Here is a 13,140-nt window from a genome sequence, read left to right as displayed (position 1 = left end):
TATTATTTCAGGTCAAATCGGATCGAATTCGGATTTTATCTCAAAAAATCGGGTTGGGTTCAGGTCGGGTGGAAGATATATATTTTTCGGGTCGGGACGGGTCGGGTGAAGGATGTAAAATTTTAGTGTCGAGTCGGGTTGGCCAAACCCGACCCATGCCCATCCCTAAATTTAGGTTTAAAAAGTAGTAATATAATTTAATACTCATTTTTATAATATCATCATCAATTCAAATAATTGATTTAATTAACTATTTTAATTAAAATAATAATATTATATTAAAAATACTTCAATTAATGGTATTATAAAAGTTGAACACTAAATTAGGTAATATAAGAATAGTAAAATGATTAATATCATAATTTGACATAAAAAGGAAAGAATACACGAAATGTATCAAATTCCAGCTAGTAAGTAGCGCCTCACAAGAAAAACATTCTGTTGTTTGTGAAGTAAAGAACACGAGATCTTAGCCAGATATCTCTCAATCGCATTAGGGCTATTCTCCCTTTCCTTCTTCATACGTCTTTAGCTGAAAAAAGCAGAAGAAAGAAAAACAAATTAGGGCTAGAAAACCAGATCTCTCCCAATCATTCAATGGAAGCTCGATGAAATGCATTGTCGCACCGAGAATCTGAATTTTGGACGGATTTTGGAGCCTTTTTGATTGATTATTTTTTCTTCGAAACTGGTGTCCTATGGAGTCATCTATTTGGAGCCGCAATGCCAAGCCAGATGTGTTTCACTTCCTTGCGGCGGTTCACTTCGCTCTCGGTTTTGTTGTCGCCAGGTTCTTCCTTGACAAATTCATTTTTCGTGTAAGATTTATCTTGCCTTTTTTTTTTGTCTTTTTCGCATTTGATATGGATTCATATTTTTTTTCTTTATTTCTCTCTCTCTCTCTCTTTTTGAGTTTTATAATATTTCGTTTTGTTTGTATAAGCTATACGAAATTATCGAATTCGATTGAGATTCATTGTGTCCTAACCAAGCGTTTCCAGTTTTGGTTGATTAGCGAGTTTTTTATTGTTATATCAGGAACGTGAGTTAACTTTAGTGGTTTAGCTTAATTAATAGTGGGTTGACTTGAGTCTGCGTCTAAATATGTTAAAGAAGCTGATGTCACATCTGAAAGAGCAACAATAGATAAGAACGAAAGAATTGTAAGAATAAAGAAAGTGAAGAAAGATAAGAGATGATTAATAGTAACCAATTAGACTCGGAAATTGAATGTTTTCAGGATAATATGGTCACATCTAAGGTGAACTTCAAGGAGCTGTCCATATGTTTTCATTAAATTGTTTGATTTAGAGAATTTGTCCTCAACTCTTGAAAGTTTGTAGAAGTTTGTGGAAGATGCATATTCTTGTTAGTTAATCGAAGTGGCGTTAAAGGTTGTTTTTGATGCATTGGATTATGAATAGTATAGGATATGACAGGATGAGATGGGATATGAGTTATTCCTTTATTTTATTGCATATCCAAAAGATATCCTGTTTCTGTTGAATTACTCAAACCTATGGAGAGAAAGGTAGGAGGGAGTGTACAATTCTACATGGATAGGATTATGTAGGAAATTAGAATGAGATGAGAAGTGAGAATGTTTTGGTCATAAAGAAAATGAGGGATGAAGATTACATATTTTTGTCTTATCCTACCATAGCCATAATCTGTTGTACCTCAATGCCGCCAAAAATATGAATTGTTCTGCCATAGGGTTATTTCAGTCGTTGTGCAGTGTAAATGCTTCTTCTTCTTTTTTCCTTTTTTCCCCTTATCATTTTTTTTGATAGAAGTTGGAGGTCTCATTAAAAACTCCCTTCGTATTCGTTCACATGCTAAGAAGTATGTTAGCGAACATTGGAAGGAAGAAAAGAGTACCTCAAAGTTTATTAATAATAATACCCAATATGAAAGGTTACACGTAATATCCTCCTATGGTGATATACACCATTACAACAACCACCTTAACCTCATATAACCTCAACCAAAATCACAGTCGAATCACCTTGTTACTAATTACACTTCCAACAATAGTATTTAAACAACGCAACATAACATAATACAAAAGAAAAGCAACACCTGCAACCATATTAAACTAAATCAAACCACAAATAGAAAGACGATATCTAATGAGATTCGTCTTCTTCAGGAGCCCAAGAGTTCGGCTTGAATGAAGGCTCTATCTCATGCACCATGATCTTGAAGTAGTTGTCACCAACTTTCAATTCCAAAGTCGCATCAATTCTCGCACCAGCCTTTGCGAGGACTTGAATTTTTGCCCGATCAAAGGATGATGGTGACTGACAGCTTTCATCGATTGCTAGTAATTGACCCCAATTATCAGCAATGTTCTTGAAGGTATCCCAATTCCATGCATGAAACAGAACACCCTCGCATTCTAACCATACTCGGTGACACTCCAATACTAGACTCTCTGACCAAGCTTCCACTATGGAGAACCACTCTGCGAGAGTCTCTGATTTAACGTTCTTCACACTTCTCAATGAAGCAGAGTTCGAAAATCAATAATACTGCATTTCCAGCGGCTCTCATTAAGGAGAAGCCAGTGAGGCCCTTCGCATGCATTTGTCTAGCGAGATGACTGATTTTGATGAAGTTTTTACACCACCCCACTAGACAATTACTCAACACCTGAAGTTTTTCTTCATCAATAACATCTTCAACTTTATAATGATTCTTCCTCGAATCATATTCCATCCCGGACTTGTGGAGAACACCTTTGGAAAGGTTTGAATTTAGCTAAAAGAAACACCAATTTTGCTGCCATCGATATAAGAGCCATTCATTTTTGAGGTCGCTCTCCTTGTTTCTTCGATTGCAGCGAAGCGAATGAAACCAAAGCGAACTCCTTTTGCATTTCTTTTATTTGGAATAAAAGCATCAAGAACCCGACCATGTGAACAAAATAACGATCAAAACCTCTTCCAATGGATCTTCTCTGGTAAGTTTTCAACAAATAACGTGTAAAATCCAGACTTGTCACCATTGCACTCCTTTGTGGTAAATTCCTTGGTTCCGTCGTTGACACCATTAACTGCAGACTTTTCGTCGCAACACCCAGTTTTAACAGGAACGTGAATACTTGGAGATGCTAGAGAAGCTGGATTTGGCAATGGCAGTACTGGAGGAACAGGAGCAGAATTAGAAATTATCTCTTTTAACAACAAGATTCTTCCTTGCCATCTCAATGTGCAAAAGGGACTTCAACTTAGAATCAAAAACCATTTTCTGAAGAGCATCCTTGGCAGCAACTGCAAATTCTGCATTTGAGAAGAGAGCGAAACCCTTAGACTTTTCTCCCTTATAGCTCAAATGAGAATCTTCAAAACCTGGAAGCCATCTTAGAAGATTCTGTAGTTCTCTCTCTTTGACATCTCCAGGCAGACCCATAATGAAGATAGTACGAACCTCGTCATGATGAGAAGGGAGAGATGGCAGAGAAATCGCGGCTGCAGAGGATGAAGGAGTTTGGCCCTTCGATCTCTGCTGGACAGAAGGGATAATTCCAGCACCCGGCATGAAGAATAACTGTTGAAGTTAAACAACCCAGATAGACGAACTATCCTGGTTGCGCCCGGCGATGGAGGCTGTGACTGCCGGCGAAAAAAGAAGGGTGGAGGTGATGAACAGGTAAATCTTGAACCTGAAGACAGATGAACTCCGTAGGTATCCAATCAAAAACTAAAACACAAAAAAAGGCCACGGGTCTGGAAAGTAGGAAAAACTTGTTTTGTTCGCGAGAATACGGCAAGCCCAGTGGAAAGAAGAAGTATTGGCGAAGAAACGCTGGCGTGAATCGGAAAACAAGGCGTAAAGATCTTCGTCGGAGAAGAATTTGCGTCACCAACAGCTGATAGTCTAAGGGCCTCGTCCAAGATCCACTGAGTTTACGGCTCACCGTGACGTAACGCTGCCTAGATCCGGGATGGTGGCATCGAGACGAACAAACCTGGAAGTTTTGATGGTCAACAGCCACCGGACGTGACGGCCGGCGCGGTGTCTAACGGCTGCGGCGGGTGGCGGACGACGGCGGCGGACAATGGGTAGATGTCGGAGGGGAGAAAAAATTTCAACAACGCCTGGGTCGTGGATATAAGAAACCTTTTCATGAGAAATGTGTAGGGCCTGACGCCTTATGTTACTTCTCTAAAGTTTAAGAAACCTGTTGCCATATTTGTGGCATTGCTGGTAACACACTGTCGATCAAATTCTCCCTTTAATTGTTCCATTTCATATCTATATTACATGGCACTTAAAAGTGGGAACATGAAACACTTCAGTTTTTGTTAATACATTTTAATTTTTCTTCGTGTGCTTTTAGAGGTTGGCCACCTGGATATTGTGTAATGGATCTGCTCCTTTGAAGATGAATGATGCCACAAGAGCAAAAGTTGCGAAATGCTCAGAATCTTTGTGGAAGCTGGCATACTATGCTACTGTTGAAACATTTGTTCTGAAAATAACCTACAATGAGCCATGGTTCACGGATACAAAAGAGTATTTCAGGGGCTGGCCAGATCAAGAGTTGAAGTGAGTAACCTTGTTTGTAGACTTATACCCAGTTGTTATATTTTTCAATCTCATATATTTGGCTAGTATGCAGTTACATGCACCTCTTTATGAGGTGAGTTGTCCTTTTTTATCAACTGACAGAGTTAATGTTCTTCTTGGATGTCAAGGATCTGTGTATTTGTTCTCTAAAATTACATTATATAAAATCTCTTTTCCTGTCTGATTATCCCTTAAGAGATGGGACAAGCCATCTCTTGTTCTTGTATTTAGTGGTTGGAAAGACTTTTGTATACTGAAAGGAAAAGGGAAAAAAAATTCCTGTCCTATTTTCCTTTTGCTTAATTGGGACCTTTAATTATTTTTATATACATGTATTTTCTGCATTTTACTTCTCAAAAGCTTACCGTTTCTTTACTTTGAAATTAATTGCAGACATGTTTGTAAAGAAAAGATGATACTCATTCATGTGTACCACTTTGTCAAGCTACGGTGAATGCTTAGTAATTCTTGTATTGATGTAGTTGAAAGCAGATTTGCATCCACTATCTGATTGTTATTGTTGACTTCTTGTTGTTGTGGTCACTCTTGTCTGGACTTTAGCTCATTTGTACCTTTTTTCTTCACTATTAGAAGGTAAACTATACTAAACTTGTTCTTATTATATGCAGACAAGTTTATGGACTTGTTTTATTGTACTTCTACTTGATTGTTTAGTTCTCATTGGTGTCGGGTCTAAATGTTCCCATTTTCTCTTTCAACTGTATGTATCAGTCTTGACTTTGGAGTATCTTGCTGGTCACCATCTTAAGAGGAAACAATCTCTCATGGCATATTATTCTACTTTCAGGGAAAATATCTGCTTTATCAGTATTTTAGTTGAAAAATGTGGCTTTCTTTATACATGCCCCGACACATGTTCTTTCTCTTTAAATTCCCTTCTTTAATTGCTGGGTCTTGAATCGTGGAAGGTAACTTCTCTTTTTTCTTCTTTTTGTTCAGGCTTTCCCTAAGTCTTTTCTACATGTGCCAATGTGGGTTCTACATCTATAGCATTGCTGCACTACTTACTTGGGAGACTCGAAGGAAGGATTTTGCTGTGATGATGTCTCATCATGTAATTACTGTAATGCTGATAGGATACTCATACATTGGAAGGTAATTTGCCCATTTCTGTGGATGTGCTCCAAATTCGAAGTCATTACCACATAGCAGACAGGCAAAATATTCATTTTATCTCCAAATTGCATGATAAATATACTCTAAAGTATGTTTGCTTTGTGTATGCATATACGGTGCATACAGTAGCTGATGTAGCACATGGTCACATTGTTACATGCCACTGTTGACTGGCATGGTATCAAATATTTTGGCGTGTTGCCATCCTTTGGATAATTAGCAGTTTTTACAAAAGGCAACCTGGAAGCTTAGCTATTTCATATAAGAAGAAAGTTTATGCCATCTTTCAAATATTGTGCAACATGTCAACTTTTTCATCAACTCTGGTGAAAATGCAACTGTTTTTCACTCTGCAATTTGTGTTCTTCATTGTTTTGATGATGTCATATCCTTTCCTCTCAGCATTTTATTTACTGGTGCTAGTTATGAAGTTGTCATAATCTAATTATTGACTGAAGCCAAAGAGAGGTATTTCTAGCCAGTTGCTTAGAAATAGATGCCGACATCAGAATTGTTTACTGTTGCTAGTTAGGAAGTTGTCATTATCTAATTGTTGACTGAAGTCAAAGAGAGGTATTGCTAGCAAGTTGTTTAGGAATAGATGCTGACATCAGAATATAGGAGTATAACAGAGTTCTTCGAGGGAGAACATAGCCATCGAGTATTTTAAAGTTTTCCTTGTACGAGTTTTATCAATTATATTTACTTGTGAATATCCAAGTTAGAAGATGATTATAGTTTACCTTGTTTACAGCTTTTTCCGCATCGGTTCAATTATCCTTGCCCTACATGATGCAAGTGATGTGTTTTTGGAAGCGGCCAAAGTTTTCAAGTATTCCGAGAGGGAGCTTGGAGCAAGTGTGTGCTTTGGATTATTTGCCATTTCTTGGCTTTTGCTACGTTTGATACTCTTTCCATTTTGGGTCATTAAAAGCTCAAGGTTTGGGTTTTATAGTTAATAATTTGATTTTACTACATTACTGCACACTGGCTGATCATGTATCCACTCTTGTGGTTTATCTCTCTCAGCTATGATGTTCGGGAGTTTTTAGATCTTTCAAAGTCATATCCCACATCCCTGTACTATGTTTTCAATACCATGTTGCTGATGCTATTTGTGTTCCATGTCTACTGGTGGTTTCTCATTTGCTCAATGATCACTAGACAATTGAAAAATAGAGGAAAAGTTGGAGAAGACATTAGATCTGGTAAGTCTTTTTCTATCCCCAACCCCCAAATAACACTAATGAAAGGGAAAAAATCATTTTGTCTCTCGCGTAATGATATTTGGGTGTTTGGAGATTGTCTGAACCTTTATCATTTTATTCTTTGGAAATTGTAAAACTTCTCTTTTCTGTTGTTATTTGTTACAAGGAACTGTTAAACCCTCTCTATCTCCCCGAAAAATAAGTCGTCGAAAAAAAGAGGTCAGGAACATGAAAGCATTGAAATTTTAAAAGTTCTTGATAGTGTTAAAGCACCTTAGATAAATACTAATTATTTGTAGCAAAATAGAAGAGCAGCATTCGAATATTAAATGCATCCGGTGACATCATCGAAGTTCCACTAAAAAATGAAAATTTTCAATAGTTTGACTTGAATTAATAGGAAGAAGACCTGCTGCTTGACTTTGTAACCCATGTTGCCAGCTTGTAAAGCAACTGAAATAAATCTTTTTGAATTACAAAAGTTAAAGTTTTCAAATTCTGCCTGTCTAATTTGCCAACTCTCGAGGCATTTGTTCCGAATTAGCGATTAAAACACTTCCTCTCTTATTACCATGGAATTGTTTTTATTTATTTTAATTTTTTTTTGGTTGTTCAAATGCAGACTCCGAGGATGATGATTAGACAGAAGAATTCAGAATCCTTTTTTGTTTTTATGTTTGGTTCAATGCTAAGCCTTGAGGGGATCACCTGTTTTAGGTTTCATCTCTGCACTGTAATTGGTCATTACATTGGGTAGGAATTCTCCATTATTAGTTTCAATTTTTCTAGTTGATTCTTCTCTGGGTGGGAGGGTGGACGATGAATCCACTTGATTTCTTTTTGATGTACAAGTAATAGGCAAATTACTGTAAAAGTTTTTATCTGGACAAACTCAGTCATAAGGGGAAATGAATACAGGGGTTGAATGTTGTTTCTCTTTGCTCGCATTAATACCGGACGCAATGCCATGTCGGTTTTGAAATAGTAACACGAGAATACCTTATAGCATGGAATCAATTCATTGCTTCTCATAATTCCTCAAATCTCTTCTTCCTTATTCCATGAACGGTAACAACTGCCTTCAACAAAGCTATGATTAACCTAAGGATTGTGGTGAAGATTTCACCGTAAACATTGTTGTCACTTGTGTCACTGCGGCTTGATATTAAAGATTTTTCTTACAAGTTTGACTGGAAATATCTGTTCTGTTTACGATTTGCTCAAATGTGACATCAAATCTATACTTTCAATTGATATAGTTTGATTCATTTACTTTCACCATCTTACTAGTTGGTCTAAATTGTTTATCTGGTTCATTGTCCTTGTTAATATGTCAAATTTAAATCGATATAATTTATTTTAAAATTTTAAGTAACGAAATATTCTAAAGACTTATAATTTAATTTGTATCGCGTAATTTTTGTTTTCTTCCCATTAAATCTTCATGTATGCATTAAACTTTTTTTTGGAAAAAATAATTTCGTCAAATGAATATTATATTAAAAATCAATTGTGAATGAGTACTATATCGATAAGTTTTTTTTAGGTATATTTGAATAAAAAAAACTTTAATATGACAACGAATTTTTTTATTTAAAAAAAAACTTGATGAATCCCACAAACTGTAAGGGTGCGTTTGGTTCACGGAATGTAAGATTACCAGTGGGAATAAAAGATTACCAAGGAATAGGATTACTGGGAATGTTGTATTTGTGTTTGGTTGGTTTAGCAGGAATGTAAGATTACCGTGTTTGGTTAAAGGAATAAAAGATTATTGGAATGTTATTTAACCAAATTGTCCTTATTATATATTTGTATAAATTTTGTAAAATATTTATATATTTTCTTTAAAAAATTAAATTCATAATATTATATAATATTTTACAAAATTAAAAATATAAAAAAGGTTTAATGAAAATATAAATTTTTTAACCCCTAAACTTCATAAAATTTTAATTATAGATTTTTTTTTGTAAATCTAAAATAATTTAAGGATAATTTAATTTTAACATTCGTAGAATTTTTATTATTCAATGACAGAAGAAGGATATTTTAAAAAAAAATAAAAATTTAAGGGCATTTTAGTCCAAAATGCCGGTAATATTACAATACCTAAGGGAAGAGAGGTAATGACATTCCCGGTAATATACCCTAAAAAATCTACTATTGGTAATAAAACATTACCGGGAATGAGATTCCCGGCCAATCAAACATGGTTCCTTGAATCAAACACCCCTAAGAGGAAAATATTTTTTTATTATATTAAAGTGGGGGAAAAAGAGAAACGAGAGAAATAAGCCACGTCATGTGTAAAGTAATCTTGACAAGGTGTTACGTGATCTAAATAACCGGTGGCTGCTGGAGGGATCCAAGGAAAAATAGGAAAGTATCCCAATTGGGTGAGAAAGAAGGAAAGAGACGGAGAGCCGCGGTGGCGAAATCTGAATCTGTATGGCCGCCCCTCTTCCCTCTTATTCCCTTCCCCCTTTCTTTTCTTCCCAAACACGAGCCATTGTTCCAAACCCCAACCCCAACCTCTTTCCTCCCTCTCTTTCCATATCTCCTTTCCGCTCTCTCTCCCATACCAACCCTACAAAATCCCGCATAACTCCTCTCCTCGCTTTCTCTCACTCTAATTCCGATGCCTCTCCTTTCCACGATGGGCTGGGTTCCAATCCCACCCCTCCTAAGGTAGGCCTTTCCTAAAACAAGTTTCAATTCTGGAGAGTTACCCCTTTTTTTTATGAATTTGCGGAATTTGGATTGAGTTTGATCATTTTAGGTTTATGATTTAGAATTTGAGTAATTGAGCTTTAGCAATTTTTCTTTCAGAAATCCGTCCTTACCAATCTGATACATGAGATAGAACCGTTGGACGTTAGCCTTATCCAAAAAGATGTATCACCTACAACCGTGAATGCCATGAAAAGGACTATATCGGGCATGTTGGGTTTACTTCCTTCTGATAGGTTTCAAGTCTTCATCGAGGCACTATGGGAACCTCTCTCAAAATTGTTGATTTCTTCTATGATGACTGGGTATGTTCATGTTCTATGTGACGTGCTTCATTATATTAAATGTTTCTATACTCCGGTTGGTTGCGAAGTAGAAGAAACCTTGTTTAGGGGCTTTATATCCCTCTGCTTGTTGTGATAGTTTCAATGCTTGTTGGCTATGTTATTAGGTTTCAGGTGCAAGTGTCGGATTTGGGTATATGTTGGACACTGATATATTCCACTTTTTAATAAGTTTTTCGGGAAAACTTTTTCCCTGTATTTGGAGGGTTCCTGGTTGGTTGCAGCTGACTTATTAACTGCATTATGCCTTCATTCACCCCTCTTTTATGAAGAAAAATGTTGATATCATATTAGCTTTTGTTTTGCTAAAAGGCCAAATCATAAGCTCATCTGTATCATGCCAAACTTGGCTCAATGTATGTTCGTTTTCCACTACTAGGATTTAAAATCTGAATCTTGATGGTGTTTTCATCCCCTCCATGCACGTGTTTCTCATTTACATCAATGTTTTCTTAACGTGGTACCATCACTCTATCATTTATCTTCAATCGTTGTACCATGAATCATGCAGAGTAGCATTTATCTTCTATAGTGTATGTTAGATATTGGGATTATCATGAATAATACTTCTTCTTGAACTACAGTTATACTTTGAGGAATGCTGAATATAGGCTTTGCCTTGAACGGAACCTTGGTTGTGAAGGAGATTTGGAAAATCAATCTTTAGAAAAGTCTAACTTCGATTTACAAGAGATGTTACTAGACAGTACAAAAATAAATGAACTTTTTGAGAAAAATGATTTGTTATCTGAATCTGAAGAAACCAATAAAGAGCAATTTAAAGATATAGACACTCAAGGCCTGGGTGAAATGCCCCTGGAAGCAAGTAAATACATTCTTCACTTGAAGTCCCGTCTAACTGCAGTGAAAAAGGTAATGCTACAGCATATTGAGGAGCCTCTCATGGTTTGTTTTTCCCTTCAAATTTTGAACTATTTGCTTGATGCATTGTCTGGATAAAGTTACTTTTACTTTTAGTGTGAGTTTGTAATTAGAAATACATTACACATTATAGCTTACATCAGCTAAAAGTACTCAAAAGATGGTAGAAAGGCCTAAAATATGCCATTATCTCTATTGATAGCATATTTTAGGCATATTTCTGAAACTTATTAGTCATTCTCCCTTGATAGCCTTTATATTTCATTTGGGATAGGATATTAGACCAACTTGTTCTGTCAGACTGTTACACATTCTAGATTGTTGATAATCTCACTAAGAAAGAATTTAGATATGCTGGAAAACAAAGTATTAACTGTAGTTATATGGTAGACGTGTCAACGAGATTAACTGAAAAGATCAGTCAATGGAAAAATATGAGGGAACAGAAAACTAAATTTAAGATCTACTTGTCTTTTTTCCTAGTTTTGTATTTTGATAGTTAATCACCATGAAAGTATTGGTTAGTGGTAAATTTCTGGCTTTGCAAAATCTACATTGCATGAGATGTATGTTCCATGGTTTATCAGGTTCAAATGTTAACAGTTGCGTCGTACATTCATACTATAGTAGAAGACTGAACCTTCTTAAATTGGTGAATATTTCATTTTCTTTTCCATCCATCTGTACATATCATGCATTTTCTATTTACAATTTCTTCAAATCCTTATCTGCGTTTTGGTGGGATACATGCTCATATTTCTGTTGTTTGCTCTATTGAAGGAACTTCATGAAGCAAAGAGGAAGAATGCTGCTCTGCACATGCAACAGTTTGTTGGGGAAGAAAAGAATGATTTACTGGACTACTTGAGATCACTAGAACCAGAAAAGGTTTCCCATGGTCTCAAAACCTTCTAAAGCAAATTGATTTACTAATTTTCTATAAACATGATGCTATGAAAGTAAAAATCTCCAAATAAATATACAATTTAAGTTCTTTGCTTTTATATTCTTAATATGGAGGGAAGATTGAACTAATTAAATAGAGCTTTTACAATGTGACAATTTTGTGCCCCAAATTGTATAGGGATGAGGATTGGCTTTTATGTTGTCGTGGCTAATAAAATTGTAACATAATTTCAGGTCGCTGAGCTTTGTGAACCAACATCTCCTGAAGTGAAAGACACAATCTACTCAGTAGTCCACGGTCTCCTTGCCACTCTTTCTCCAAGGATGTATTCCAAGACTCCTCCTTTGTCTGAGAACACTGCAACTATAAATATTAGGAGTGAAGATTGCGCCGGACATGTTGAGAATACTTCACTTCAATTCCAGCCCTTCATTTCATTAACACGGGACTATCTTGCTCGTCTTCTCTTCTGGTTAGTCCATCCGCACTGTTGCATTCCATCCGTCTGTCTCATTTATTTAACACATTTTCAACTCAACATGTTTATGTATAAACTTTTAATTTAAATATTTTAAAAGGAAATCTGGTTCTTTCGAAAGTTTAACAGGAAATGCGCATTCGACTGCACTTATTGCTCATTATAGATTGGAATCTTGTTTGCATTTCAACTTAATGTGTTTGATCAGTAGACTTTGGGAGAATGAAAGAAGATCTGAGAAAATTTCATGTTTGAACTCTGAATAAGCTTCAGTCACTCTAACATTTAACGTCTTTTTGTCAAAGCCCGTACTATTATTATTGTTAGATATGGTAATATTGCAAGCTCTGATATTCTCATATCTTTCTTGAAGGTGTATGCTGTTGGGGCACTACCTTAGAGGCCTCGAGTATCGGTCTGAGCTAATGGAACTTTTGATGTTGACGAGCAGTCCCAACAATAATGGTTGTGGTGATGAGCAGGCTGTTTAGAGTTGCTGTGCTTCCAGTGCTTCCATCTGTATATATATATAGTGTAAATCGGGATGCGGCTAACTTCTTTGTGGGGAGGAGGACGTATGAATTGGACAAAGATTAGGCGAATCCTATATATGTATAAAAAGGGATACATTGTTTTTGTTTGTATGACATTAATGTTTTTTTACCTTAAAATGGTTAAGAAAGGTTTTTGGTATTGCATATTGTTATTAGTTTAAGAAAGGTTGCTTGAACCATTTGAATTTGCATGTTTATTTTATTACGAGATTGATGATCTTAACAAGTCATTGGTAAGTTTGGTTAACAAACTATTGGTTCAGTGGTAAAATTACTTGTGTTGGAATTAAGTACCAAATTTTGACACCAAATTTGAACTTCA

General features: G+C 35.9%; 2 protein-coding genes across 2 annotated transcripts; both read left to right on the top strand.

Moving 5' to 3' along the window:
• Positions 1-519: 519 nt before the first annotated feature.
• Positions 520-7,855, top strand: LOC120204946 (LAG1 longevity assurance homolog 2-like). The gene is made up of 6 exons (XM_039204931.1): positions 520-818; positions 4,346-4,554; positions 5,536-5,691; positions 6,467-6,652; positions 6,742-6,920; positions 7,543-7,855. Exons 1-6 carry the CDS (start codon positions 699-701, stop codon positions 7,560-7,562), a joined length of 870 nt encoding a protein of 289 aa, XP_039060862.1. The 5' UTR covers positions 520-698; the 3' UTR covers positions 7,563-7,855.
• A 1,441-nt stretch (positions 7,856-9,296) lies between these two features.
• LOC120204945 lies at positions 9,297-12,906 on the top strand. The gene is made up of 6 exons (XM_039204930.1): positions 9,297-9,611; positions 9,753-9,958; positions 10,582-10,870; positions 11,660-11,767; positions 12,020-12,258; positions 12,638-12,906. Exons 1-6 carry the CDS (start codon positions 9,372-9,374, stop codon positions 12,753-12,755), a joined length of 1,200 nt encoding a protein of 399 aa, XP_039060861.1. The 5' UTR covers positions 9,297-9,371; the 3' UTR covers positions 12,756-12,906.
• The last annotated feature ends 234 nt before the right edge of the window (positions 12,907-13,140 follow it).

The sequence above is a fragment of the Hibiscus syriacus genome, unplaced genomic scaffold, assembly GCF_006381635.1.
Source record: "Hibiscus syriacus cultivar Baekdansim isolate YM2019G1 unplaced genomic scaffold, ASM638163v2 tig00011761_pilon, whole genome shotgun sequence".
NCBI lineage: Eukaryota > Viridiplantae > Streptophyta > Magnoliopsida > Malvales > Malvaceae > Hibiscus > Hibiscus syriacus.
The sequence above is the reverse complement of the archived record's forward strand: the minus strand, read 5'-3'. Positions and strand labels throughout refer to the sequence as shown.

Coding starts and splice junctions, on each gene's coding strand:
- LOC120204946 (XM_039204931.1), top strand. CDS start 699: ATGGAGTCATCTATTTGGAGCCGCAATGCCAAGCCAGATGTGTTTCAC. Junction 819..4,345: donor TTGACAAATTCATTTTTCGT/GTAAGATTTATC, acceptor GTGTGCTTTTAG/AGGTTGGCCACCTGGATATT. Junction 4,555..5,535: donor TGGCCAGATCAAGAGTTGAA/GTGAGTAACCTT, acceptor CTTTTTGTTCAG/GCTTTCCCTAAGTCTTTTCT.
- LOC120204945 (XM_039204930.1), top strand. CDS start 9,372: ATGGCCGCCCCTCTTCCCTCTTATTCCCTTCCCCCTTTCTTTTCTTCC. Junction 9,959..10,581: donor ATTTCTTCTATGATGACTGG/GTATGTTCATGT, acceptor CTTGAACTACAG/TTATACTTTGAGGAATGCTG. Junction 10,871..11,659: donor GTCTAACTGCAGTGAAAAAG/GTAATGCTACAG, acceptor GCTCTATTGAAG/GAACTTCATGAAGCAAAGAG.